The sequence below is a fragment of the Dasypus novemcinctus genome, chromosome 23 (genome assembly GCF_030445035.2).
Source record: "Dasypus novemcinctus isolate mDasNov1 chromosome 23, mDasNov1.1.hap2, whole genome shotgun sequence".
In the NCBI taxonomy this organism is placed as follows: domain Eukaryota; kingdom Metazoa; phylum Chordata; class Mammalia; order Cingulata; family Dasypodidae; genus Dasypus; species Dasypus novemcinctus.
The window spans coordinates 15,620,502-15,646,324 of record NC_080695.1 but is presented as its reverse complement, the minus strand read 5'-3'; the positions used below and the strand labels follow the sequence as shown (position 1 = coordinate 15,646,324).

The 25,823-nt window shown below is 58.2% G+C and overlaps 3 protein-coding genes across 9 annotated transcripts; 1 reads left to right on the top strand and 2 right to left on the bottom strand.

The window, feature by feature from the left end:
* Position 1: 1 nt before the first annotated feature.
* Positions 2-4,738, bottom strand: PCOLCE (procollagen C-endopeptidase enhancer). Its single transcript, XM_004457150.5, has 9 exons — positions 4,538-4,738; positions 3,633-3,741; positions 2,948-3,206; positions 1,978-2,102; positions 1,460-1,596; positions 976-1,229; positions 626-703; positions 363-533; positions 2-236 (listed from the first exon to the last, which is right to left on the bottom strand). Exons 1-9 carry the CDS (start codon positions 4,630-4,632, stop codon positions 70-72), a joined length of 1,395 nt encoding a protein of 464 aa, XP_004457207.1. The 5' UTR covers positions 4,633-4,738; the 3' UTR covers positions 2-69.
* A 1,053-nt stretch (positions 4,739-5,791) lies between these two features.
* Positions 5,792-16,035, bottom strand: FBXO24 (F-box protein 24). Of its 5 annotated transcripts, none has more exons than XM_058285868.2 (10): positions 15,775-16,035; positions 12,448-12,546; positions 12,158-12,341; positions 10,990-11,228; positions 10,522-10,756; positions 9,689-9,847; positions 9,307-9,428; positions 8,960-9,091; positions 6,731-6,901; positions 5,792-6,407 (listed from the first exon to the last, which is right to left on the bottom strand). In XM_058285868.2, exons 1-10 carry the CDS (start codon positions 15,823-15,825, stop codon positions 6,048-6,050), a joined length of 1,752 nt encoding a protein of 583 aa, XP_058141851.1. In that variant the 5' UTR covers positions 15,826-16,035; the 3' UTR covers positions 5,792-6,047. The 5 variants fall into 5 exon arrangements, with proteins under 5 accessions (XP_058141851.1, XP_012380098.2, XP_058141854.1 ...); XM_012524644.4 differs by lacking the exon at positions 15,775-16,035 and adding an exon at positions 14,490-14,888; XM_058285871.2 differs by lacking the exon at positions 15,775-16,035 and adding an exon at positions 14,490-14,888 and having other exon boundaries at positions 9,307-9,359.
* LRCH4 (leucine rich repeats and calponin homology domain containing 4) lies at positions 15,005-25,713 on the top strand. 3 transcript variants are annotated; one of them, XM_004457156.5, is made up of 18 exons: positions 15,005-15,287; positions 18,714-18,858; positions 19,010-19,136; positions 19,326-19,431; positions 21,074-21,210; positions 21,341-21,456; positions 21,596-21,695; positions 21,963-22,053; positions 22,133-22,206; positions 22,315-22,376; positions 22,481-22,615; positions 22,821-22,889; positions 22,986-23,086; positions 23,216-23,305; positions 23,516-23,601; positions 23,769-23,906; positions 24,004-24,081; positions 24,346-25,713. In XM_004457156.5, the coding sequence occupies exons 1-18, from the start codon at positions 15,068-15,070 to the stop codon at positions 24,541-24,543; spliced, it is 2,073 nt and encodes a 690-aa protein (XP_004457213.1). In that variant the 5' UTR covers positions 15,005-15,067; the 3' UTR covers positions 24,544-25,713. The 3 variants fall into 3 exon arrangements, with proteins under 3 accessions (XP_004457213.1, XP_012380101.1, XP_004457212.1); XM_012524647.4 differs by having other exon boundaries at positions 15,008-15,287; positions 22,983-23,086; positions 25,334-25,713; XM_004457155.5 differs by having other exon boundaries at positions 15,008-15,287; positions 22,983-23,086.
* Positions 25,714-25,823: the final 110 nt, after the last annotated feature.

The following is a 25,823-nucleotide window of genomic DNA, read 5'->3' as shown; positions in this document are numbered from 1 at the left end:
CCTCAGTCAAGAAACATTTATTTGGATGTGAACGGGGGCTAAGGGGGTGGGCCAAGGCTGGCCTGGGTCTCAGGCTTGGGACCTGGCAGCCGGCACACTCTGGGGGGTGCACTTCCTCTTGCTTAGGTTGGCGAGGATCTGGTCCTGGGTGGTCCGGTAGAGAACCACGAAGCTCTCTGGAGAAAGGACGGGACCTCTGTTCTCTTCCACCTGGCCCATCAGCAGGTAACTGGCTCCTGGGGGAAGAAGGGATTGAGAACTCATGTTACTGAGACCCTGTCAACACAGTTCCTCACCTGAGCCCCTCAGGGCCCACCACCCCTACCATTCTCACCCTTCCCATTTCCCCACATCTCTATTACCTTTCTTCATAGGGGGACACTGCTTGCAGGGTACATAAAACTTCAGCGGGGCATCAGTGGGTGGAGATGGCAGGTCCAGGCCTCCGGTTTTGTAAGCGCCAATGAGACTGACGGTGACAGTGAGGCCCTCACCTGGGCCTCGAACCATGGACTTCACTGTCGCAGTCACCACTGGGGAGGGCGGGGGTGGAAGGTGAGGATTCAGAAGGCTAGGGCAGGACTGGAACCAGGAGAAGGGGGACCTTGGGGGTGGGGCTGCTTACCCAAGCTGCTGGCACAGAAGTTACTCTGTAAGGTGCCTGTTCGCCGGCATTGCTTTGGGCAGGAGTCACTTCGGGCATCTAAGGAGAGAGAGGGTGCTGTTTGTCGAGGGTGACCTACCCAGCAGGTAGGAGGAACCGCTATCCCGGTAACAGCCTCACTGATTTGAACTTGTTCTGAGCCCTGTGCAGGTCTGGGTCCCTGCACCTGTACCAGCCGTTTGCAAGGAAGAGGCACCAGTGAGTGTTATATTTAAGTGTGAGTGGCTGAATGACTGAATGGGTCCAGAGAGAACTCTCTCAAACATGCTCCCTTCGGTCCACACTGTCTTCCTCCCGCTTCCCAGACTCACCAGGGCCCACAGGAGTTGCCTTGGCCTCAGGCGCAGCCTTTGGTTTCTCCGCAGCTGGCAGTAGGGGCGCGGCGGGCGGCTTAACTTTGGGCCCATCTCCTGGTTTGGGGCCGGACTCTGAGGGATTCCGCGCCAGCCCCTCTCCGGCAGAGCCCCGTGGGATGGTCCGGTAGGAGGCCGAGAAGCCATCGGCTGTGACACTAAGGTCCGAGACGAACTGGACAAGGAGCTCATTCCCTTCCGAGGAGATGGGACTGCCGCCGGCGGGGCATTGGGGGAGGGGAGTCAGAGCAGGTCACGCCCCGTGGCACGGTGGCCTTTTTAACCTCTGCCCCTCTCAGGGCAGCACCTGCTTCCCTCCTTGCCTCGCCTTGGACCTGCGCTGCCCACGCGACGGCGGCCCTGGGTTCAGATCCCGCCGCTCCAGCTAAGCCCCGCCCCCGGCCCGACCGCTGTGTGGTCCCGGTGGGTCCCTCCCCCTCACCCCGGGGCCGTGTCGCCGCAGAACTTCCCCAGCCTCTTGGCGTCGTCGCTCTCAGCTCCGTTGAACACACTGACCGAGTCGTAGCGGCAGTAGGTGTCGGGCTCCAGGTCAAACTTCCCAAAGGTCAGCGAGATCACCTGGAGGCGGGGGGGAGGGCGGTGCTGGCAGCAGCCTCTCCCCTGCCCACGTCCCCTGGAGCCCCTCCGAGGAACCCCCGCGCCCGCGCCCTGGGCGTGCAGCTGGCGGCGGGGCGGGTCCTGGCTGGCGCTGCGGAACACATCCCCCTCTCACGCACAGAGTTCATATCCGCCGCCTGTACCTCGCTTTCCTAAGACTCGTCCCAGGTGCAATTGTACATTTTTGGGTTGTTTGCGTGCAAGCAGCTCTGGGTCTGTTTTTTGCTCCCCGCCAGAGCGAGCTCAGTGCTCGGAGCGAGCAGACCGTCACTACATCTCTGCTGGCTGCAGGCTGGAGGAAGCGCCTGGCTCCCCGAGGGCAGACGGGCAGGGGGTGGGTACCTGGTCCGAGGGCGCGATGATATGCCAGGAGCAGCTGATGCCCGGGGGGTAATCGGACTCGGGCCAGTTGGGTGTAGTCAGGGTTCCCTGGGCCTTCTCCAGTCGCCCCCCGCAAAACTGGTGCTCTGGGGAGGGGAGAGAGGAGCGGGGGTGGGGGGCAGTGGAGACCGTGGGTCAGCTGGGGAGAACGCCAGGCCGGGAGCCCCTGCAGGAAGTTCGGAGGAAGGGGAGAGGGGAGGGGGAGGAAAGCGGGGGCGGGGGTGGGGTTAGCAGAGGGGGCGCCGAGAGGGCGCCCAGGCGGGCGTGGAGGGCGCGGCAGGGTCAGCTGGACAGGCTCCCTCCTTGCCCCTCCCCTGCCCCGCAGCCTCGCGCTCCTCTTCCCCTGGAAGATCCCATCTCCCCGGCCCGGCAGAAAAGTCCCCTCCTACAGGCTGCAAAGCCCCCGCTCGGTGAGGGTGCCCTCGATTTGGGGCGCTGCCCCCGAGGTCCCTTTGGGGCGGTACCTCCCTGAAACATTTTGAGAGAGACTTCTGCCGCCAGGAGGGGGTGATGGGACCGCAATCGGGAGCCGGGGCTGGGTGTAGGGGGCTCCGGGGCGGGGGAACCTAGTCCCCTCAGCCCTGGGGTGCCCCCTAGCGCCTGCTGGAGGGTGCCCGATTGCGGATGAGGGCGGGCAGTTACTCACCGTCCCAGTAACCCCAGGCCGCCCATTCCACCCGCGGGTCCGTGACCCATTTCCGCCTGGCGCCTGGGGGGGGGCCTGGAAGAGGAGGTGGGTGGAAGCGGGAGGGGGGGAGAGAAGACGGGGAGGAGGGACTGAAGGGGCAGTTAGTGAGGGAAAAGGGTAAGGGAGGTAGTGGGGGCCCTAGGCTCTTGGGCGAAGGGTGGTCCTGGGGTGGAGGTTAAGGCTGGGGGCGGGGCCTGCGCAGGGGGCGGGGCCAGGAGGGGGGCGGAGGTGAGGGAGTCTCACCAGTGCCGGAGGTGGCCCGCCCGCTGTACCAGAGCAGGAAGCCGCGTCCTCCCGTGCCCTCGTCCGCCGTCATTCGCAGGGTCACCTGGTTGCCCGGGGCGACTACGGGCGCCGGCCGGAAGGTCCCGCAGAAGCGCCCGAGTCGTTTGCCAGAAGTGTCAGCCCCGGCAAAGACCTCCAGGGCATCGTAGAGGCAGGATGGGTGCAGCTCCAGGTCAAAGACTCGGAAGGAGAGGGACACGGTCTGGCCCTCAGGCACCTGGCAGCGGGAACAGGGGCAGGGAACCTCAAAGTCACACAACCCAGGCAGAGGGCCTCTCTCCTGGTAACTGGGCCTGAACCGGAAAGGGGCAGTATGGGAGCCGGCAGGGCTTTAGAGCAGAGGGGCTGGGCTCTGCAGCCCTGGCTTGTGCAGGGCGCAAGACCCCAGCTCTTTGGAGAGAACTTAGGACAGGAAAGAAGTTGGGAATGGAGAGTCCAGATTTGAGTTCAGGCAGGTGCCCTGGAAGGGTGGAGGTGTTCACCAAGTGTTATTGTTGGACTGATGCCATCAGCGACCAGAGCAGAGAGGGTTTGGACCTCCCCAGGTGGAGCGGGGAGTGCTAGGGCTTTTCTTAGTTGGACCTTCTGCTTGCCTGGACCCAGGCCGGGGGGCTTGGATGAGTGACCAGAGGGACCTTCTCACCGTTATGGTCCAGACGCACTCTTTATTGGAGGGGTAGAGGTTGGGGAAACCCTCACTTGCCACGTAACCTGACTCCCCTTTCACATCCCCTCCGCACAGGAACACAGGTCTGGAGAAGGAAGGGAAGACGGACCAGTTAAGAGTGGGGGGCTGGGTGGGTGAGGGAGCAAGGCCTAAGGGATCTGGGGCAGCTTCAGCCACGTGGATGGGACTGGGGTGGGAAACACTCCCGCAAAGGATAAGGACATAGTGAGGTCGGGGTCAGTGACTGGGCCACCCCTCCAAGCCCGAGTCCCCACCCCCATCCCGACTAGAATTCCCGGAATCCTCTCTCCCCACCTCATCCAGCCTGGCAGTCAGGGACAGGAACCGCCTAACTACTTCCAGATGTCTGCACAGCCACGAGGCGAGGCGGTGGGGGCGGGGAGGGGGCGGAGAGACGAGGGGAGCAGCAGCAGCCCTCAAAGTGAACCTGGAGGTGAGGTTCCCTGAGCTCCCAACCCTTGCCCGGCTCCTGCCCAAGTGCCCCACTCGCTGGCCCCTTTCCCTCTCAGTTTCTAATTCCCTCCTGGAATCCAGATGTCCAGCTACCAGGCAAGTTCAGAGTCTTGGCTCTGTTTCCAGGGGCGACCAAGGGTCTGGGTAGATGGGGAGACTTGGGGGGCAGAGGGTGAAGCGGGGAGGTATGAGGAGTGGAGGTGAACTGTGGGAGACAGTGGTTTTGCAGCAGAGTGACGACTTTGGGGACCAGGGGGAGGTGGGGGCTGTGAGCCAGGAATTAGCAAAAGAATCCGTAAGCCCCACAGGCCTAACACCGCCCGCCCCCGCCCCCCCCCCCCCCCCCCCCCCCCGCCAGGAGTCAGGGCTCACTGAGTGATCTGGAAAGTGCCAACCAAGAGACCTACCTGGTGTAGTTGGTGGTCTGGCCCTGGGCGAGGGGCAGCAGAGCCCAGGCAGTGAGGAGGGGCCCCAAGAGGGAGGCTGTGGCAGCAGGCAGCATGGCCCCGGGGAGAGGTGCTGGGGTCCTCGGGACAGAGGCAGCAGCCGACTTTAGACTTTAGCAACGGGAGCGGCAGCAGCAGCAGGATAATCAGTGCCAGATGAGGCAGCCTCGGGTGTGTGGGCGTGGGGACTGGCCAGTGGGGCGGGTGGGGGGAGGCGGGACAGGGAGAGCAGAGCCCGGACAGTGCTGAGTCCAGGGGCCTCTCTAGGTCTAGGACACACAAATATTGCCCTAAGGAGGGGGTGGAGCAATGAGGGGCAGAATCCAGACATCCAGTGGTGTCAGCTGGAAGCCCACTCTGGCCAGTGCCCAAGCATCCTGCAAACACAGACTCTGGCCCTTCCCCGGGACTCTCCAGCCCACCCATGGCCCTCCCCATCCTGGCTCCCTCAGCACCCAGAGCAAGTCTTTCCTTGGACTTCCAACCCCCTCTCACCCCCTTCCTGGCCTCCCCCTGCCCTAGCTCAATTCCACTTCAAATTTCTACTACCCTTCTCTCCATCCCAGGCCAGATAGGCCAGGGAGACAGACTTATGCTCACCCCTTTTCTCTTCCAAGTATTTGAAGGCACATAGGAAGCATGATAGGGAATATTGAAACAAAGTGGTCAACTGAGTCTGCTTTCTCACATCGGCCAAAGGGATGGAACAAAGGAGAGGGCACCTGGAGGTGACTGAGGAGGGGGCAGAGACCAAAGAAGGAGCAGCTGTCTGGCACCATACCGTAAGGCAGTAGACAGTAAAGGGAGAGAGGGACCTGTGAGCTCAGACTGGGAGGTAAAAAGCAGGGGGTAGGGTAGGCTTCACAGGAATGAAGGGAAATGGCAGGAAGCTTTCTAAAGTCAGAAGGAAATGGCCTTCTCAGTATGAGGTTAAGGTCTGGAAGACAGGACCCATGTGGGGAACCACGTTGTCCATGTTGGAGCTGATCCAGAAGGTGGGGTTAGGACTCTTAGGTCAAAAAGACTAGGTTGGGTCTAGGAAGTGGGAAGGGAAAAGCAAGCTGAAGGACTCAGGTGCTGTCAGCTCAACAACAAATGAAAGCTTGAAGCACTCCTGCTCTATCTGACCCCTGCCATGTTCCGGCCCCCTTTACCAAACAGGCCTCTGCACCACCCCCATGCCCCTGGCCCAGGCCCCAGGTTTCCAAACCCAGCCTGCTTCAGCCTTTTATTCTATTTGTCCATCAGATCTCTTGTCCACGATAGTCAGGTTGGGGGCCCCTCCTGGGCAGCCCCCTGAACGTTTTACAAAACAGTTCCCTGCCCCACCCTGCCATGTCTGGCAGTGCCCACCCCGCTGTGTCTCCCTTCCCGTGCACACACATAATGTTCATTGCTACCACCCCACCTCTCCTTAGCCTCTGGCCAGACTGTCCCTCCAGGGGTTAGGCTAGGAGAGGGGGGTCAGCCCTCAGGGGTCAGGGGGCTCTGGGAGGCCCGCCCCTCCAGCAGCCCGCTGCAGCATGTTCAGGGCCTCCCAGAAGAAATCCTTCTGTGCAGCCATCAGGGGCATCCAGCCCACGATCTCCTTCATCTTCTCCATGCGGTCCTGTAATGTGGGGCAACTGTGGATCTGGCTGAGGTACTCTTCACAGGCCCGGGCTGCCCCCCCAGGGTCCTGGGGTATCCCAGCCCCCAGGCTGGGCTCCGGGGTCCCCAGCACCCTGCTGGCTGGCAGGTCCCGATAGGCAAGATGGTGCTCGATGTCATGGCTGGACATCATGTAGAGACACTCTCTGGTGGAGCAGAGGGAGCAGGCATACAGAGGGACCTTGGAGGAGAAAAGGGTCACAGCTGAGTGGGCCTTTACTGCAGGAGTTCCCAGGAAGTTTGGCAAATCAGGGCTGTTGTGTTCCTTCCTCTGAAACTGAGCTGGTAAGTGAGCTGACAGCTGGCTGAGCCCCAGGAGCTACGTAAGGCCAGAGAGAACCAAGAGCTATGGTGCGTGGCAGGAGAGGGAGGTGGGGTGGTGCTGGGGAAATGGAACTCCTGGGTCCCTGCGGGAGCCCCAGCTCCAGTCCTAAGGGCTACCTGGCTCTTTTGCTCTGCCCTCCCTGGTTGCCTGGTTGCCTGGTTGCCTGCTCCTGCTCTCACCTTGACGTGGAGCTTGACGAAGGAAGCGCTCCCCTTAGGCCAGCCGGGGAGCCGGCCTCCAGCCCCGCAGCCACAGCCCAGCAGCTCCTTGTTGAAGTCCGGGCCTTGGCTCAGCACCAGGGAGTGGTTGAGGCCGCACCACAGGGCAATGGGGCATTGCAGATAATGTACCTGAGGACACAGGACCAGGGTTCCTGAGGGGGGAACTCCAGGGCACTGGGGACTGAGGTCAGAGAAGGTTGACAGCAAGGCACAGGGCAGGAGGGAAGATAGAGAGGGAAGAAATAGGGTCCAGTATATCCCCAGAAAGTCTGCCATGCTGCATGTGGATCGGCTGCGAGCTCTTTTCTTGGTGCTCCTGAAGCTTCTCAGCTGGCCAAGGGGGGCCAAGCAGTTCTGTGGGTCCCTTGCCTTTGCTCCCCAAGAAAGAGGAACCTCGTTCTCACCACATATGTCTATGTCTACTGGGTCCAGCCTCTCGTCTCATGCCTTCCAGCCTCAGAGGGAAGGAATATAATAGCTCTCCTCTTCCCAAGGGCTCAAACCTCTCCCCGTCTCTGTGGAATTCCAGGTTAGCTCCCAAGGAAGGGCTTTTCTCCTGTCCAGTTCTCCCTTCCCTCAGGAACATTTTCAACTAGTCATACTACTACCTTCCAAAGTGGCTACCCTACTTTGAAAAAAGTCTCCACCTGCTTCCTACCTCTTAAACAGCAGGACTGGACACACAGCCCACCTGAGGTTGACCACCTTCCTGCTCACCACCTCGGGGCTCTCCTGAGTCCCTTTGACACCTGGCTTCTCTCCCTACTACACTGACATGCTCTCTCCAAAGGTACTTGACCAACCAGTGGCCCAATCCCAGAGCTTCTCCTGTTTGCTCATTCTCCTGAGACTGTTAGTGCTTTAACTTTGAGAACACAGATGAGGAATTTATGGTAATTATAGAAAAACTATAAAATACTGGCAAGCAAAAATTTTAAAAATCACTGGAAATCCCACCACCCACTATTAGCATCTTGGTGGGTATTCTTCTTTCTGTGTCCTATACAAATACATACATATAAATAATACATTTTTTTTTTTTAAACAAAAATGGGATTGTACTATCTAAACCATTTCACCAACAGATTTTTCATCTAGAAAGAGTAAATCCATTCCTGCATTATTACTGTCACCATTAGCCACCTCCTGTTAGAAATATTCTGCTCTTGTGGCTTCTGGGATATGGCATCTGTGAGGCATGCTGCCCATTTCAGGGTCAGCTCCTCATCCTCCCTGCCTGCCATGGTGGCTACTGCCCCGGATTTGCTCTTCTCTTTGTTTTTGTCATCTCACCCTTGTTCCAACTTGGGTTAGCTCTTCATTGCCAGCTAGACATGTGTACTTTTGTTTTACTATCACTGCAAAAAGTCCTGGTTCACACTCATCCTCTCTCCTCAAGCCATCATCCCTTTTTAACTCTCACATTGGTTGGCATAGCATCTTTTTCAAGGGATCTATTTCCAGAGCCAGCTCTGACACACCCCTCCCTCCCTGCATCTATCCAGTTACCAGGGCCTATTCATTTGCTGTGGAAACATCTCCTGTGCCCATTCCTTTCATTCTCATTGACACTACACTGGTCCCAGGCCCTTGTCTCAAGAGCTGCAATCACTCATCAGCCTCCAGAAGCCCTCCCACAGCCTGCCTCCTATGCACTACCTGTCAGGTGGCCTGTCCTCAGCCACCCCATGGGGGCTACCTTCTCCTGCAGACTCTATACCGACTCTGTCCCCAATCTATATCTGTCCCCTCTCAGGCTCCTACCTCATTTCTGATTCCTGATACACCCCCTCTGCTTTAGTCAGGCTAAAGGACCACATGGTCCCAGGTATGTGTGAGCTTCATTCCATCATAGTTACACAGAACCCCCTTCCTTCCCTCTTTCTCAGCCACTAGGCCCAGTTCATACCTCACCTCCTCTGGTTACCACAGCCCACCCTGATCCCCCTCCACTAAATTCCTGCTGCGTGTAAAGCAGGCACTGCACAGAACAGCACAGACTCGTACCTCCCAGTGCCAGCCCTTGGAGGATAAGCAGTGGTATCACAGCCACTACTACTGGTTGGCTTACCTGCCCTACAGAGTAGAAAGTGGATTCCACAGAAATTGGAAAAGGGGACAGATCTAGGGATTAGGGAATTGCAGGAAGAGGGGGTCAAGAAGAGAGTTGCTGGGAAACAATCTCACCTGAGTGGGTTCCCCTCGGTCCATTTTGTCCCCCGTTCCCAGCTGCCCATATCTGTTATTTCCCTGCATGAAAATTCGGCCAAATTCGTCCGCCAGACCAAGGTGATTGTAGCCAAGAGCACAGAATAGGATCTAGGAGGTGAGATCAAAGAACTCTGAGCTTCTGAGTCTCCCAACTGCTCACCTGCCACCCCCAACTGATCCCTTACAAACCTGCCCTCTGCTTGCTTTACCCCTCTCCCTCCTTGATCAATCATTTGATTCCTGCCTATACTTCAGACCCTTAGCACTTTCCAATCCCTAAAGCCCCTCCCCGTTTGGTCCACCCTGTCCCTCCAGGATCCTACCTTGGCAGGCAGTGAGAGAGCAAGCGGCATCTGCAGGTCCAGGGGGTCAAAGGCTTGAAGGGTCCCAAACAGATCACGATACACCCCTGGGGTATGCACCTCAAAATATACTCCCCCCTGGTCTGGGGGGTCAGGAGCCCTCAGCTCAGCAGCTTTGGGCACCTGTTTCCTAGTAACAAGGCCCCACCTGGGAGGAAAGCTGCATGACCCAAGGAGTCTCACACCCACCAAAGATAGTACCAGCTCTGTCTGGGAACCTGAACCCCTATCTTTTAACTAGAATGTCCTGGGGGTTCAGCATAGGGCTGGAATATGGATAGGAGCTGTTGGCCTCTGGAGGGTCTGTTCAAGGCTGGGTCTTGAGAAGAGAGGTGATTTTTACCTGTGATATAGAGGGTACTACTCTGGTTGGAAGCCATGCAGGTCACACGCAGGTGAGGTAGGCAACGGGACACCTTCCTCAGGGCCAGCTGCACTGTGTAGGAGCGTGGCTGGTCCAGCTGGGTTTCATTCACCACCAAAGAGTAGATCTTTCCTTCCTCTGGGGAAGGAAGGCCAGCAATTATGTGGGGAAGGGGACCCTCCAGGAAGCATGCTACCTTCCCGACAGACTGCCTAAGCCCCACAGGATGACAGATTGTCATGGAGTAGGGCTGGAAAGGGTAGAGATGAAATAAGGGAACTGTGACCTCAAGTTCCCAGATTCCAGCCTCTTACCACCAAAAGCAAACCAGGGAAGAACTTCAGCATGAGAAATGATGGTTGAGAAAACCTAGCAGTCAGATTAGGAAGAATCCAATTTGAGTGTTAGGAAGAACGAGGTTTGGAGATTTAGGGCCCTCCTTGGCATTGAGAATCCAGAGGGTGTCAGACTGGGGGGTGTGGTTCAGTTTAGTGGCACACTTGGAGAGCAGGGGTGGGAAGGGCAGTTTGGGTTATAAAGTCAGGTCCCTGGCAGAGAGGTTAGGGAAATTAGAATTTTAAAAATTAGGTGTTCACTAGAGCAGTGGTTTCCAAACTATTTTTTGGCAGCAGGGCCCTTTATCTGTATTAAATATTACACAGAATTCTAGACTAGGAGACAGACCGAAGCAGATATTTGAGACTAGGATGAGGCAGGATGCAGAGCCCTGAGAGGCCTCCCTCCCCATCCCCTACAAAAGGTCCTGAAGCATGTGCAGGAAACCATCTGAAAACCACTGCCTTAGGCCACACCTGTGAGGAGCAGTAGAGCCCGCTGGGTCTCCTGACCAACCAGCACAATCTGTTTGAAGCTCATGGAGTGGTGGAACGTCATCTTGAAGACGCGCTGCCCACTGGACTGCAGGTAGACCTCAACGCAGTCGCAGGTTCGGCTGCCAGTGGTGCCTACAACTCCTGCCTGTTCCCGAGTGGCCAGCACATAGAGGTATTTACGGTAAACCGTGTCACACCTTGGGTCTGAGGCAAACTGTGGGAAAAGATGAGGATGTCTGGGATCTCAAGCCTTGGAGCGGATTGAGGTTGGGGTGACTGGATCCTGGGGTGGGGAGATGAGATATTGGGCCAGGGATGGAAATGAGGACTTGTTTTGAGGTTCCTGGTGTGGGAGGGCAGACATCTTGAGGGGATACCCAGGCCTGATGTGGACCCTGGGTCCCTGGAGAAGAGGTTGTTCTCTGCTGCCAGGGCTCTGCTACTCACATCCTTGGCTCCCCGACACAGTACAACATAGCGGCAGGCCCGCTTCCACTGGATCTGGCCAAGCGTAGAGGAGACCAGGGCATTTTTGAGGAAGAAGAGGGTCCCGGAATAGTCAAGAATGAAGACATGGTCCTTGGTGGGCAAGAAACGGCGGTAGCCATGGGCTAGCAGGGGGGCCACACTCTTGCTGAGACAGCGGCGGCGGCCCCCAAATGCCTGGAAATACAGGCCTTTCGTGTCTGGAGGAGGAAAGGAGATGGAAGGTTCAGAGGGGTGGTGTGACAGGGAGCTAAGTCAGAGCTTGGGCAAACTAGACTTTGCAGACACTCTATTATCTAGTTCCTTCCCATCCCTAGGACTGCAGGATGACACCTTCTGAAGGAGCTATGGAAAGTGGATAAATTTCCTCAATTACTCCCCATGTCTGAACTTTAGTTCTTGGCCCCACCTCAGCCCAGGGTGCATCTAAGTGAGCATTCCTTTGGTCCAACATTGCCTGAGAAACATCGAGGGAAATATACATAGAAAAGCAGAAAAGAAGAGTAAAAAAAGGATGAGAAAGGCTAGTAACCCTCCTTCAAGTCCAGCTCTGGATGTGCTATTGGGAAGCCAATCTTCTCCCCTAATCTTCCAGTGAGGAGGGCACCTGAGGGGGCAGGAAGGAGGAAGCAGATAGGGGTTCCCTGGGAGGGGAAAGGGTTTGGAACAAGGTTCTCAACCTGGGTAATGCTGTCCCTCAGGGGACGTTTTGTTGTTGCTACTGGCACCTAGTGGTCAGAGGCCAGGGATGCTGCTAAGCAACCTGTAAGGCACAGGATGGCCCCCACAACAGAGAATTATTTGGCCAAAATGTCAGTAGTGACAAGGGGTTTGGGGAAGAGAGGGTCTTTGGTAAGATGTGGAAGAAAGTTTGTATATGGAGGGAGACTGAGCAGGGACAGAAGTAATGGAACTTCTGGGTGGGGCTTCTCTCAACAGGTGGCTCTAGAGACTTTGAGGAAGTAGTTAGTGGAGCATGTTTCAGTCTATCAAGTTTCTTCCAGAGAAAAAGGCCTTGGGAAGTTGGCAGGGAGTGCTGAGGTCATCAGGCAACTTTATGGAGCAGGAGGGATCCCAAAGTAAAGTAGGACAGAGGCAAGGAGGAGTGGAGGTTCTGGGGAAGTTGTACAGTTAAGAATGGCAGCTCTCTTCCAGGGCTGGACCCCAGAACCCTGCTCTCGTAGGCGAGGACTGAGCCTGCGACAGATGCGTCTCCACACGCCCTCGGCGTCGCACACTTCATGGAAGTAGCGGCAGGTTTGGCCTAGGGCAACTACATCTCTGACTGGGAGGAATGAGATGATATGCTCCACCTGGGGGACAGGAAGGAAGAAGCAGGGGGGGGGGGGTCACTGGCACCCCCTCAGTGGCCTGGCCCCCAGTCCTTTTTTCATAATACCTCTTTCCCCAAGGACTTACCAGCTCTGGGGGGAACAATTGAACAGAAATAGGGTTCCCTCTTCCCTTCTTTTCTTCACCCCCAGGCTCTGGGCCACATGAAGGGCAGCTCCGCTTCACCTACCCAAGAAGGGGGAGCACAGGGGTCCCGTGAGGTCATGCCTCGCTTTCTCCCTGTCAGCCTTACTTGCACTAATTCCTATCTTGGGGCTCATAACTCTGACTTCCAGCTCTGTACTGGCAGATCTTCCCATCCCTCTCTGCAAGCCCTCCAGGTCTGCCTTGTTCTGTGTCCCAGCTTCTCCCAAGAACCCTTGCCCCGACCTCTTGCTGCTATCTCCCGGGCCCTTCCCTTGCCTTCCCGCCCCTCACCCGGAGACCCTCCTCCCATTTGCACAGCCCTGAGAATTTTTGCAGCAACCGCCTCCCGCCTCCAGCTTCTCCTCACCATCCTGACTGCCCCCTCCCTGCTCCTGCCCTCATCTCTCCAGGCCCCTTGGACCCCTGTACTCAGCTCCCTGGCCCATGGCCCTGTTGCCTTTCCCACACCATGTCCCCTGCCTGGGCATGGGGACTTCTGGGGCCCCTCTGCCTCCTAGGCCCCTCCCCTTACGGAGTCTGGGGCAAACAGACCTCTCTGTGACCTCACCGTCCTGCCACTATGACCTATTTTCCACAAGATGGCCCAGGACTTTATCTCCTGGTTTAGCTCCTGGGTTCTAGCTTAGCTCTAGCCACCGGAAGGCTCATGGACTGCGCATTTTACAGGAGAAATAAAGCATGAACACTGGCAGATGACGTCTGTTCTTTTAAGGAGTAGTAGGAGGGCTTTCCACTTGAGCCCCTTTCAGCATTAACTCTGTAGAGAAACACTGGTGAGTTCATATCCCAGCAGGCCAGGGCCTCGAGGGGATTTGTAGATTGAGTGTAAACTCGAAATAAATTAAAAGTATAAACTCAGTTTGACAGTCAAGGGGGAAAGCAGGTGATCGTGCCAAGGACCACCTAGCTCACAAAGCATGCAGCAGGTAGAAGTGGAGACCAGTCAGCACAAACTCCTGCAGTCTCCTGAAAAACACACCTGGAGAGCACATTGCTTTCCTGGGACAGTAACATCATTGCACGTGAGAAGGGCAAGCTGTTACGGTGGGAGAAAGGGGCAGATTGATTTTCCTCTGAAAGCTTAGGATCTCTTCCAGAGTCTTCCTGCTTTTGGCGGGGAGGGGTGCAGTGAAATTTATGAGGAACAGCAGGAGTCCAGGTCCCCTCTATAAAAGTAGGGGCAGAAGGCCTGAGCCCATGAGCCTAAGGAGTGGCCGGCTCTTCCAGGGGCTCTGCGGCATCCAGTCCCGGTGATCAACCAGCCCTGGTTCATTACAAGATCAATCCCGTTTGGCTGTTGTCAACCATCCCAACTCCCTGATTTATGGTGACTAGCTAACAGCTAGGTCGGGATTCCTGGGATGTAATTTTAACCGTTTAAATAAATGTCTAGGAACATCAGCGACTGGGAGGTGCCTTATGAGGAAGATTAGATGGTTGTGGGTCGGCAACTGTGAACATACACACGTATTAAGTGGACTGGGTTTGAGGACAGAATAGACAGAAAAAGCCCGTTCAGCCTCCTCTGGTATCTGGGCCCCTTTAGCCACTCCCTTTCCCCTCCGGGAGGCCAACAGGAAGTGGCGAGGAGAAAAAGCCCCCTGGAAAAAGGTGATGGAGTGGGAAAGGGCCCGGGTCGGGGGCAGGACCCTGCCTTGCCTCTGACTAACCCACTGACCCTCCTCGGCGCCTGTCTCCTCACTGGTCAGACGAGGTCCCTTGCAGACGCTCGTATCCCCAGGCCCCCTCCTAGGGGCTTTGCCCGGCTCCCCTCAGCTTTCCACGGGCCGGCCGGCCACAGCTTCCTTGAGGCAGCGGCGCCCGGGACCCCGAGGTCCCTCGCAGCCGGACGTGGCCTCGGCGGTCCCTCTGGCTGCAACAACCCTCCTGCGCGCCGGCTCGCTCCGGGACACCTGCACTGCTCCGAGCCGGGCCCCGCGCGCCGGGCTCACATTCTTTACCTCAGTCTCAAAGTTCTCGCTCACCCGCCTCCTTAGCGAAGGGACAGCCTTCTCGCCCATGCTATTGGTAGGTGGAGCCGTTCCTCAGGGTAGAGGCGGGGTCCCTCCGGAGAATCTAATTGGCCTTCTTGACAGTCACTCGCCTGTATCTGTCTTGCGATTGGGCTTCGTTGGACGAGGACTGGGTGCACCCGGCGTGTGGTCTCTGGGCCTCTAGCCCTTCTGGTCGAGCGCCGGTGTCCCCGCCTCCTGGTCGGACCTGATTGGCTCCACCTCCAACTCTAAGCATTGTGATTGGGTGCGGCTGCGCGGGGCGGGCCGGCCCTGAGCGTCGGCCGTTGGCGAGCGCTCCGTTCTCCTCCCCCGCCCTTCCCTCGCCTCCCTCCGGCGCCCGACACTCCACCCGGCTGCGGGTTCTGATTAGCCGCTCTCGACGCGTCTCGCGACGGCGATTGGTCCGCGGGGTCCCTGAGCCCGCTTCCTCCCCCTGAAGGCGACTACGGCGGCTCCGAGGAGGGGGAGGGGCGAGGAGGGACGGCCGGTCCCGTCAGTCAGGCCGCGGGAGCCGCCGGGAGCGGATGGCTGCGGCAGTAGCGGCCCCGCTCGTCGCTGGGGGCGAGGAGGCGGCGGCCACGACCTCCGTCCCGGGCTCTCCGGGACTGCCCGGGAGCCGCAGCGCAGAGCGGGCCCTAGAGGAGGCCGTGGCCACCGGGACCCTGAACTTGTCCAACCGGCGCTTGAAGCAGTTTCCCCGGGGCGCGGCCCGCAGCTACGACCTGTCAGACATCACCCAGGCCGGTGAGTGCGCGCAGGCCCCCGACCCGGCCGGCCTCATTTGCATAGCCCCGCCCCGCCGGGCCCCGCCCCTCACCTGGCCGTCGGGGCGCTCGACCCTCCCTCCTGGCCTCGCCTGCGCCGCCCCTCCCCGCCGAGAACCTCCGGGCGCTGCCCACGCTCGCGTCGCGCGGACCGCGCAGCTTCTGCGGCCGAGCCCCCGCTTTTCTTTATTTGCATATCTGCGCACCTGTAGCCGGGGCCCGCCCCTCACCTGCAGGGCTCATCCGCTTGACCTCTGGCACCTCCCTTCTGACCGGTCCGTTTAACACAGCCACGCCTTTCTCTCCCTCCCCTTGGTCTCCTTCCCCTGTTGCTCTGAGGCCCGAGCAGCCCCGGCCCCCGGCCCCCTCTGCACCTGAGCTTTCCGCTTGTAGCCCCGCCCTCTCAGGTGCCTGGCCCGCCACACTCCTCACCCAGCCCACCTGGGGGAAAGGAGCAAATCCCTTACTTGCCCCAACTCTTCTCCCGGAGCTCTTCCTAGTATCCCCGGCTCCTTCATCTTCAGCCACTCCTCCTGCCTGTGTGAGGTCACTTGGGCCTGTGACCTCACAGAGACCCTGGAATTCTTTCCAGTTTCTGCTTTCCCTCGAGGGAGGGGCTGGAGGCGGTTGCTGGAAGAAAGGAAATCTTATCTCCCAGCTGGGAGTACTGGGAAACTAGAGACTGTCCTTCCACTGCCCCACCCTTGGGATCCCTCTAAACGAGCTCCCGACACCCTGGTGCCTCTTGGCCGTGGGGGTGGGGGTGGGGGCCCCTGCTAGGACAGGTGAGTCAGTTTGTTCTCAACTGCTCTGGAGGCAGCGTCTGACCTAGAGCTGGCAGCGGAGGGGGCGGGGAGGGGGAGAGGATGGGAGTGAGACTGCATTCCCCAAGCCCCACCCCGGCCTAGCCCTGGGTGTGAGGAGTCCCCTCCCTCTTCAGGGTGGAGGTCACGGGGCAGGATGACCTCCCCTGGGAGGGCATTGCTGCCCCAGCAGGTGCCCACTCACCTGCAGACACCCAAGGTGCATAGATAACTCTCTTTCGCCTACTCGCCGGGAGAGAACCAGTTTAAACCTCTCCGTTTGTCTTGGGTTGCTCGGTAAACTTAACTTGCCCACTGTGCAGTGAGTGAGTTTTTGGAATGAGAGCACCCTAAGAGGCGCTTCTTGCCCGCACTGTCCCCCCGCCCCCCAGCGCCCAACCCCCAAGCTCCAGATTGACCCCAGCAGCTGTGTGACACTCGCCTTCTGTTCCTCTCCCCCGCCCTTGCTTGTTTTTTTCTGACAAAGACCAAATGCTAGTTTTTACTTCCTTAGGGCTCTGACTCTCTCAGTGGATTCGTGGGGAAATCTACCGAGAACGCCTCAGCCCCTCCTTCAGCATCTTCCCCCTCCCCTTCTCCTCTCCCAGCATTCCCACTCAGGCTGCAGCCAGTTCCCCCGTGTGTGAGCTTGTGTGGTGAAATGGGAAAATCCCAGCTTCCTGAGGACCCCTCTCTGCCTTACTCTCTATGCAGGAATCCTTTGTCCTTTCAGGGCCCAGGGGTTCTCGGCCATGGCGGGTGGGGGGGAGGTCCATCTTGTCCAGAACTCTCTTCTGACCCAGCTCCCCAAGCAAGGGTGCTTGTAGCCTAGGGTGGAAAGGGGAAGTGACAAAACAGAGTGTTGCCCATACCCTGTCCTCCACACCACCTTGCCTTCCAGTTCAGACTCAGCTTTAATGCTCTGCTGCCTGAATCATTTTGAACCCTTTTCTCCTGCTTCACCAGCTTTTTCTGAACCAGTGTCTCCCAAGCATGTCTCCCATGGCTCAGGTCCCTGGGGCCCCAAGTGGGAAGAATCCTGGGGTGTGGGGGAGGGCCCACAATGGCAAAGGAGAAGTATAGCTCATTCTCTCACAGACCACATCCTGTGCCTCCTGTGCCCTGCCTCCTCCAGCCTGGCCTCCCTTCTTGGTCTAGCTCTTGCCCCCTCCCACCCACTTACCCTGTCATAACCCATCTCCACCCCTTCATCTTCATCCACATTTGTGGATACAGAGAAGCAGGCAGGTAGAGGGTGATGACAGGGTGGGAGCATAAGATGCAGTCCTCCCCCCTTTCTAGAACTATCTTCTGTGATGGATCTTCTATCTGTATTAACAGAGTTGGGGGCAGAGAGGGAGAGAATGCTTTCTGGGGCATCAGGCTATTATTTGCCCTTGTAGACACAGGTCTGTCAGAGACAGACCGTGATAGATTGCTTCTACTTCAGTTTCCTGTCACAAGACCCATTTCCTTGGGGGATATACCCCAGCTCCTCCTCACCTGGGCTTTTTGCTTGCCCCTCCCTGGGGAGGGACTTCTAAGAAGCGCACCCTGGGACTTCCCCTAGCAGGCTGGGGCCCCTACCCATACAAGCAGAGCAGAGGAAACAGAAATCCAGGCTTCCATAGGGGTGCAAGAAGGTAGCAGCTCTAAAACTGGAGGGAATCCCAGTGCCTGACTCCTAGCGTTTAAGCAGAAACCACTGTTTGAGATAAAGGGGTGGTAATGGACTCTTCGACCCTTCTCTCCAGCCTCTCTACTTCTCACTCATGCCCAAGTTCAGGCAAAAGAGCTGACCTCTTGAAGTCTGGGTCACTATGAGAGGAAATAGAGGAAAGCTGATGAGCCCTGGAAGATGGTGGGAAGGAGGTCCATCCCCGGGAAGGAGGCGCCCAGCTGTGAGGGACCTGAGGACTCCAGGCTCCCACCTCCAGCTTGGTTGGTTTGCCCTTTCCCTCCTGGTCCTTGGGATCTATACCTTCACAGTCCCCTGGGCCTGGTTTGTTGGTCCTAGGGGCTGGCGAAAAACTGTTGTCCCATGTCAAGAGCCTTAATTTCTAGAGCCAGGATATAGTGACTGTTGGTTTCCCCGTGGTGGCCCACTGTGTTGAAAACAAGTTGAGGTTGGGAGGAAGAGCTGCTGAAGAGGAATGGGCTCTCCTCCAGGGGTTTTCCGTATTTTCACTTTGAGCCCCCCAGATCATCACCTTGCTATTTTCTCCCCAATGTCAGCCTTCTCCTACCTTTTTCCTTTTACCTCTTTTGGCATCTCAGAACAGCAGGAACTACAAGTCATCGAATCCCACCACCCTTCCAGGGTAGCTAGCCTTTCATATGTGGATTTAAAGACCGTGTTCATGACTTGTGGCCCCAAGCCTGGGTTTCTCCAGTCTGGTAATTCTGCCATCTGGTCATGCTTGGAAAGACCTCCAGTTTGCAGAAGGCTTTGTTATTTCCCCAGGATGCACAAGTTTTGGGGCCTGATTCCTTCGATCTGCTAGAGGGCACAGGGCTGGGCATCTGGCTCTGGGGAAGCCCACGGTCCTGCTGCCCAGGGCTGGGCCCTCCCACAGCTCTCTCCTGATACCTACTTCCCCCAGATCTGTCCCGGAACCGGTTCCCCGAGGTGCCCGAGGCAGCGTGCCAGCTGGTGTCCCTGGAGGGCCTGAGCCTTTACCACAATTGCCTGAGATGCCTGAACCCAGCCTTGGGGAATCTCACAGCCCTCACCTACCTCAATCTCAGGTAGGAGGCAGGACCAGGGAGGGGAGAGATCTTGTCCTCAGTCTCATGTGCCAATGCCCAGCACCCTGAGTGACCCTTCTGGCCCTGAGAGGAGGGCAGTGCTTGGACCCATGCCTAGGGAGCAAGCCCACTGCCTTTCTGTTTTCTGCAGCCGAAACCAGCTGTCATCTCTGCCACCCTACATCTGCCAGCTACCCCTGCGGGTGCTCATTGTCAGCAACAACAAGCTGGGAGCACTGCCTCCTGACATCAGGGCCTTGGGAAGCCTGCGACAGCTTGTGAGGATGGGTAACGGGAGTTACAGAGACTATTGAGCCAGATATTAGGGACCTTTTGGAGGGAAGTAGGATGGCTCTGGGGAAGTCTTAGGGGAAAGATATGGATGAAAGGCGGTGGCCAGAGACAGGAGGGCAGGTTCTGCTGCTGCTGGGCTCCTTGCCCCTTCCCTACTTCTTTCCTCCTTCCAGGATGTGAGCAGCAATGAGTTGCAGTCCCTTCCTGCAGAGCTGTGTAGCCTCACCTCCCTGCGGGATCTCAACGTTCGGAGGAACCATCTCAGCACCCTTCCTGATGGTGAGGCAAATGAAGAACTAGAGGGTGTGAGCATGTGAGTGGGTGTATCTCCCCTAGAGAAGTCAGAATCAAGGAATCTTCAAAGAAGAATCACATCATATTTGCCGAGCATTTTGTAGTGTATAAACAAACAATCTATAAATTATTTTACTTGATCTTGACTAGCGACTCTCAGAGGTTGGCAAAACATGGATTATTAGCTCTTTTTTAAAAATGTGGAAACAGGCCCTGAAAGGGAGTAGGTGAGTGTACCTGCACCATGGAGGATCCCAAGGTTGGAAGGGACCTTAAGGTCATCATCACCACTCACCCAGGCAGTGACAGGGACCTGGGTTTCCTCAGCAGAGATTCTGAATCAGTGGACTCTGCTGGGGCCCAAGCAGCCCCATTTGGGTGAGCTAATTGCAGTACACACCACCCTTTGGCTGCCTTGATTCAAAGCAGGCACACCTTCCTTTGTTCAGCCAGCATTCTTGTTGTATGTGTTTCTGTGTTTTAGGTGGGAACGGGGTAGGTGTGGAAGATGACAGATCTGGGGCCAAGGCTTAAGGATTTAATGGCTTGGGGGTTGGGGGGAGGGACAGACACTTATAGAGCAGTAAGGGAAGTGCTAGGGCAGGATGTTTAAAGTGCCACGGGTGCTAGATGGGGGCAGTGTTCAGTTCTGCTTGGGGAACTGGGAAAGACTTCACCTAGGAGGTGCAGCAGGAGCTGACTGTTAAAGGAGAATTCTGCATCCACCTGTATCTCTGGTAGAGGAACATGTGCAAAGCCTGGAGGTGGGCAGGGAGTGTGGTCCATGGATACTGTTAGAAAGGCAAGCCAGGGCTAGGGCAGGAAGGGCCTCATGCCATGCTAAAGAGTGTGAGCTCGGTTTTGAAGAATGAGGGTAGAGAGTCAGGTGTAATTTTCTCTGGCGTCTTCCTCTTTATGCATCTATCCTCTTTTCCTGTTTCCAGGTCAGTAAGGGTACAAATAAATGTTTGATCAGGGCTCTCTCTGGGCCATAAAAGAAACCAAGGCAAAATGCCCTAGGGTCAGAGAGGAAGGAGTAATGCAGTCCTACTTGAGTTTGAGGTATCTGGAAAGATTCACGGTGGAGGTGAACCTTGAAAGATGTGTGGACAGAAAAACAGAGTCCTTCCAGCCAAGCAGACAGCATGTGAAAAGGCCCAGAAGCTGAAAGACTGGATGATCGATATGGTGGGTGGGGTGGGGGCAGTGCAGTGGGAAATGTGGGCTGAGCCAGATCTGAAGCCTTGACCATGCTGCACTAGAGATCTGGGACTTTCTTCTGGGTCTGGGGCTACTGCTGATCTCTACCGTGCCCCTTCCTGTGGATGGGCACAGTCACAACCAGGGTTCTGGGCTCAGAAAGGCAGATGAACTGTAGCCCCCTTTTGACCGGGCGCTTTTGTGCAGGGCACAGACCACTTAATCTCAGCTGCCCTGTCTGTCAATCGTTGAAGGTTTTGGAGCCACGGGATGTCCCAGTTTGGTTTTTGTCCTGTAGTAGTCACTTAAGGAACAGGGAGGGCTTCTGTGATCTGGTCAGTGCAGAGCTGGGAGGGGCCTGGCATGCCAGTGCAGAGGGCACCCGTCCTTGGGCCTGCTCCTGACTCTTCCCTCACCCACCCTCCAGAGCTGGGGGACCTTCCTCTTGTCCGCCTGGACTTCTCCTGTAACCGCATCTCCCGCATCCCAGTCTCCTTCTGCCGCCTCAGGCACCTGCAGGTCATTCTGCTGGACAGCAACCCCTTGCAGAGCCCCCCTGCCCAGGTGAGACAGTGGGTGTGGGTGGGAGGGGGGGAATGGACCCATTTGGCAGCCAAGTAGATGGCAGCCAAGGAGGATCTGGGGAGCCACCCCTTCCTTGCTCTAACTCCCCTATATGCCTCCTCATGCCCAGATCTGCCTGAAGGGAAAGCTTCATATCTTCAAGTTCTTGTCAACAGAGGCTGGTCGGCGCGGGGGTTCTGTGCAGGGGGACCTGGCCCCTTCCCGCCCCCCCAGTTTCAGTCCCTGGTAAGGCCAAATGGAAAAGAAGGGCGATTTGGACATTTGATGCCCCTTCCTGGTACCAGGGCCTCTGTGGCCTCTGAGGGAAGGATGAGGGGGTTGCTGCCCAGAAAGGGGCTGACCAGACCTCCCTGGCTGACCCCAGCCCAGCTGAGGATTTATTTCCGGGACGTCGGTACGACAGCGGGCTGGATTCAGGCTTCCACAGCGTGGACAGTGGCAGCAAGAGGTGGTCTGGAAATGAGGTAAGGGCCAGGATAAGGGAGACTGGGGGTTTCAGCCCCAGGAGAGAACCTCTGAGCCTAGGACCCTGTGCCTGGCCCCTCAACCTCTGAGAGCTGGTGGCTAGAGCTGTCCTCTTCCTTTCCCTATCCCAAGTGTCCTGGGGAAGGGCTGACTCAGCAGCAGGCCTCGTTCTTGGTCCCACATAGTGTCCCTGAGACCCTGACCCGCTAGGAGTTCTCAGTACTGCCAAGGGGCTGCCTCCTATCTCTGCATCACTGTCTTTCCAGTCAACAGATGAGTTTTCAGAATTGTCATTCCGGATCTCAGAGCTGGCCCGGGAGCCTCGAGGGCCCAAGGAACGGAGGGAGGATGGTTCTGGTGAGTAGTGAGGGCCGGGGGCCTGGGCGAGGTTCTGAAGGCTCCCTTCTGCTTGCTCACGTGCGCTTGGCCCCTCCAGCTGATGGAGACCCTGAGCAGATTGACTTCATCGACAGCCATATCCCCGGGGAGGAAGAGCCAGATGCTGTCCAGGTGAGGGCCCAGCCCATGTCCCTCAGGCACGAGAGGGGCCAGCTGGAGGGAGGTGTTGGAGGCTTGGGGGAACAGGCCGTCCCTGAACTCTCTGCCATTCTTTTTCAGGAGCAGCGGCCACCAGAATCACGCCCTGTGGCAGGGGGTGGGGAGCAGGCACCAAGCAACAGGTATCACTAGGAGCCACCCAAGCTGATCCCTCCTCCCTCCTCTCCTACTTCCCCGGACCCTTCTCTCCTTTCCCTGGGTTTGTCTCTCTGTCTTGGCCTTTCAGGCGGGAGGAACCAGCAGGGGAGGAGCGGCGGCGCCCGGACACCCTGCAGTTGTGGCAGGAGCGGGAGCGACGGCAGCAGCAGCAGCAGCAGCAGCAGCAGCAGAGTGGAGTGTGGGGGGTCCCCAGGAAGGACAGGTATGGACACAGGGTCAGGGATGGGGCTGCTGCTGGCTGGTGGGCTGTGGCGGGCTGGGCCTTGGAGCCAAGTGCTCCTAGGGCCTGCGGCCCCCCTCTCGGAGCTGCCTGATTGGCTCCCGCCTGCAGCCTACCCTGCCCCTCTGCGCTGGCGGGGCCGCTGCTCTGGCACTGCTGACTCCACATCTCCTTGTTCTTTCTCTAGTTTCCTGAAGCTGGGGATCCGGACCCCTGGGGGAGGTGCAGCTGCCCCATCCACTCAGGCCGCCTACAAGTATGTCTTCTCCCACAGTCCCCTCCCAGAGTCTTCTCCCTGCTCACCCTTCCCTTGACCATCCCCCCCAATTCCCTTGCTGATTCTCCTCAGCAGCACACCGAAGTCCAATGCCACCCAACCAGGAGCTTCAGTGGGGCAGGGAGCCCCTGCCTCTGCCCCCAGCTACCAGGAGCCCCTTCCTCTAGCAGGATCAGGTGGGACAGGGACTTTGGGAAGAAGTGGGGGCCCATGGAGGTGAGGGGGTAGCTGGGACTTGGTGGCCTGAGGGAAGAGTGGGACACTGAGGGGATGTCTCTGTCTCTTGCTCTGTCACCTGACTCCAGCCCCAGCAACAGTGTCTGCGCCCCGGCCGCTCGGCTCCATTCAGAGACCAAACAGCTTCCTCTTCCGTTCGTCCTCTCAGAGCAGCTCAGGTGGGTCTCCACTCCCCACCTTCCCCACCCCAGTACTAGCCCTGGGCTTTGTCTCTGCTGCTGGTCTGGGAGTACTCTGGGTCTCTTGTCCCTTTGTGTTGAAAACCCCACAAGCAGAGAGGTAGAGGTGGGTGCCAGACCACTGAGACCCAGCTACAAAGTTGACACTTGGGAGGAGAGACAGCCCACAAACTTTCTTTCTTCCCCTAGGCCCTTCCTCACCGGACTCTCTGCTGAGACCTCGGCGGTCCCCCCAGGTTCTGGATGAGAAGGAAGCAATGGCCCAGCTGCGCCAGGTAAGGAGGGGAAGGATCTGTGTGGCTCCTCCTCGAGTTCCCTGTCCTCGGTTCCCAGGCCTCCCTCAACACCCTCTTTCCCTCCCCTGCCCTAGTACTTCCCCTGAGCATGGAAAGGAGCAGCCTGAGGTCCCTGCTGACCTTGAGCCCCCATCCTCCACCCCCAGGTCTTGGAGTCCCGGCTGCAGCGGCCCCTGCCTGAGGACCTGGCAGAAGCTCTGGCCAATGGGGTCATCCTGTGCCAGCTGGCCAACCACCTCCGGCCCCGCTCTGTGCCCTTCATTCACGTGCCCTCACCTGCTGTGGTCAGTCGGGCCGAGGGCAGGAAGTAGGGGAGGGGGCAGGGGACTTCTATGGCTTCTCCTTGACCCTCTGTCTCCTTCCCTTCTTACCCACCTCCAGCCAAAACTCAGTGCCCTCAAGTCTCGGAAGAATGTGGAGAGTTTCTTAGAAGCCTGTCGAAAAATTGGGGTGCCTGAGGTATGGGGGGCTGGTCTCTACTATAGAGTGGCGACATCCCGGGCTCTGAGCACCCTGCATGGAGGGCAGGGTTCCGCTCACACGGTGCTTGTTCCTGAAGGAAGCGCGTCTGCATGCTCTGTCCTGCATGCTCCCTTCCCTGCACTTGGCACGCAGGGCCCTGCACTTCTGGCGCAGGCACGTGAGGGCAGGGGTGGGGGGATTGCCTTGCTGCTGCTGGTCTGTCATTTGTCCTTGTCCATCTGTCCTACTCTCCCTTCCCAGGCTGACCTGTGCTCGCCCTCGGATCTCCTCCAGGGCACCGCCCAGGGGCTGCGAACCACACTGGAGGCCGTGAAGCGGGTGGAGGGCAGCGCCCCTCCGCCCCTCTGGCCCCCTTCTGGTCTGGGCGGCTTCGTCCTCTTCTACGTGGTCCTCATGCTGCTGCTCTATGTCGTCTACACTCGGCTCCAGGGTTCCTAGGACCGGAAGTCACTCCTCCCAGCAGCCCTAGCCCTGCTTCTATTTATAAGACTCCCACACAACCCTCCCATCCCCCAAGTGGTGCCTTCAGCCCCTACCAAAGACACTAGCGTACCCTTCCCTCACAGACCCTGACCTCAGAGGCCCCACTCTGGTGCCCCCAGACTCTGGGTCCCCAGCCTCTGGCCGCCCTCTTGTAGCCCCTCACCGTGCCCCTCACCCTCTCACCGCTGATGGTGCCTTGGAGCCCTCTCCCTGCCCCTGCTCCTCTCTCTCGGGCAGGAGCTCGAATCTTTCCCTTCCGTGTGTCCCTTCCCTCCCCCTGGCTACTCTGGGGGCTAAATTATCTATATTTTGTAGAGAGAACTATATTTGTAGGAGATGCAGGGCCCAGGCTGGGCCCCTGCCTCTGTGTATAAACTGTACAGACTGTGGCCGCCTCTGTGTGTGTATGTGTGTGTGCACGTGTGTGCGTCTGCTCCTGCTGTGGCCAGGCTGGCCTGGCGGGCCCTTGGTCTCTCTGCCGTCCTGCCTTTTCCAGCAGTTCCCTCTGTTAGCTGCTGGCAGCTTCCTTGCCTCTCGTTTGTCCCCAAGCTGTGGGCCCAGAGCGTGTGTCCAGAATGCCTGTGGCCTCTGCCTCCCACCTTTGGAGGGCCAGCCCCTCAGACCCTAGGCCTTGGTCCAGGCTCCCTTAGGGACTTTGGTCTCAGACACCTGGCCCTCTGCCAGGGGCAGGGAAACTGAGTGGGGAAGGTGACAAGAGGTAACTTACCTGGGCCCCTCCCCCCAGGAGTCCCTGTGCCAGCCCCACCACATCCTGGAAGAGGAGGGGGCCCCGGGGAGGGGCCTCCCGTACGTCGCTGCTGTCGTCCACGCGCTGCTGGAACGGCCTTAGGGGTTGAGGTAGGGGCGCACGGCTCGCACCCCAGGAACAGAAGAAGGCGGGCAGCCCGGGCCCTGCTGCTGCTAGCGCCGACTCCGCCGAGGGTGGCCTCGGGCGGCCTCGGGCGGCCTGTTCCTCGGCACCTCTCGGGGCCCAAGGAGTCGGAAGCAGGCCCTGCCCTCACGCCGGCCCTGCAAGGAGGAAGGTGCCTGGCGCCTCTGGGTGCGGCGGAGGGTCTGGGATGGTTGCCTGGTGTGTCATGCGCAATAAAGACAAGTCGGAAGTCCTCTTGTTGGCCCTCGGATGTGTGAGTGTCTGAGCTGCTGTGGCTTCCTGGTCGGGGTTCTGCAGTTGCTTTGTCCTTCGCGGGCTCCAGCTTCAACCCTGTCCGAGTCCG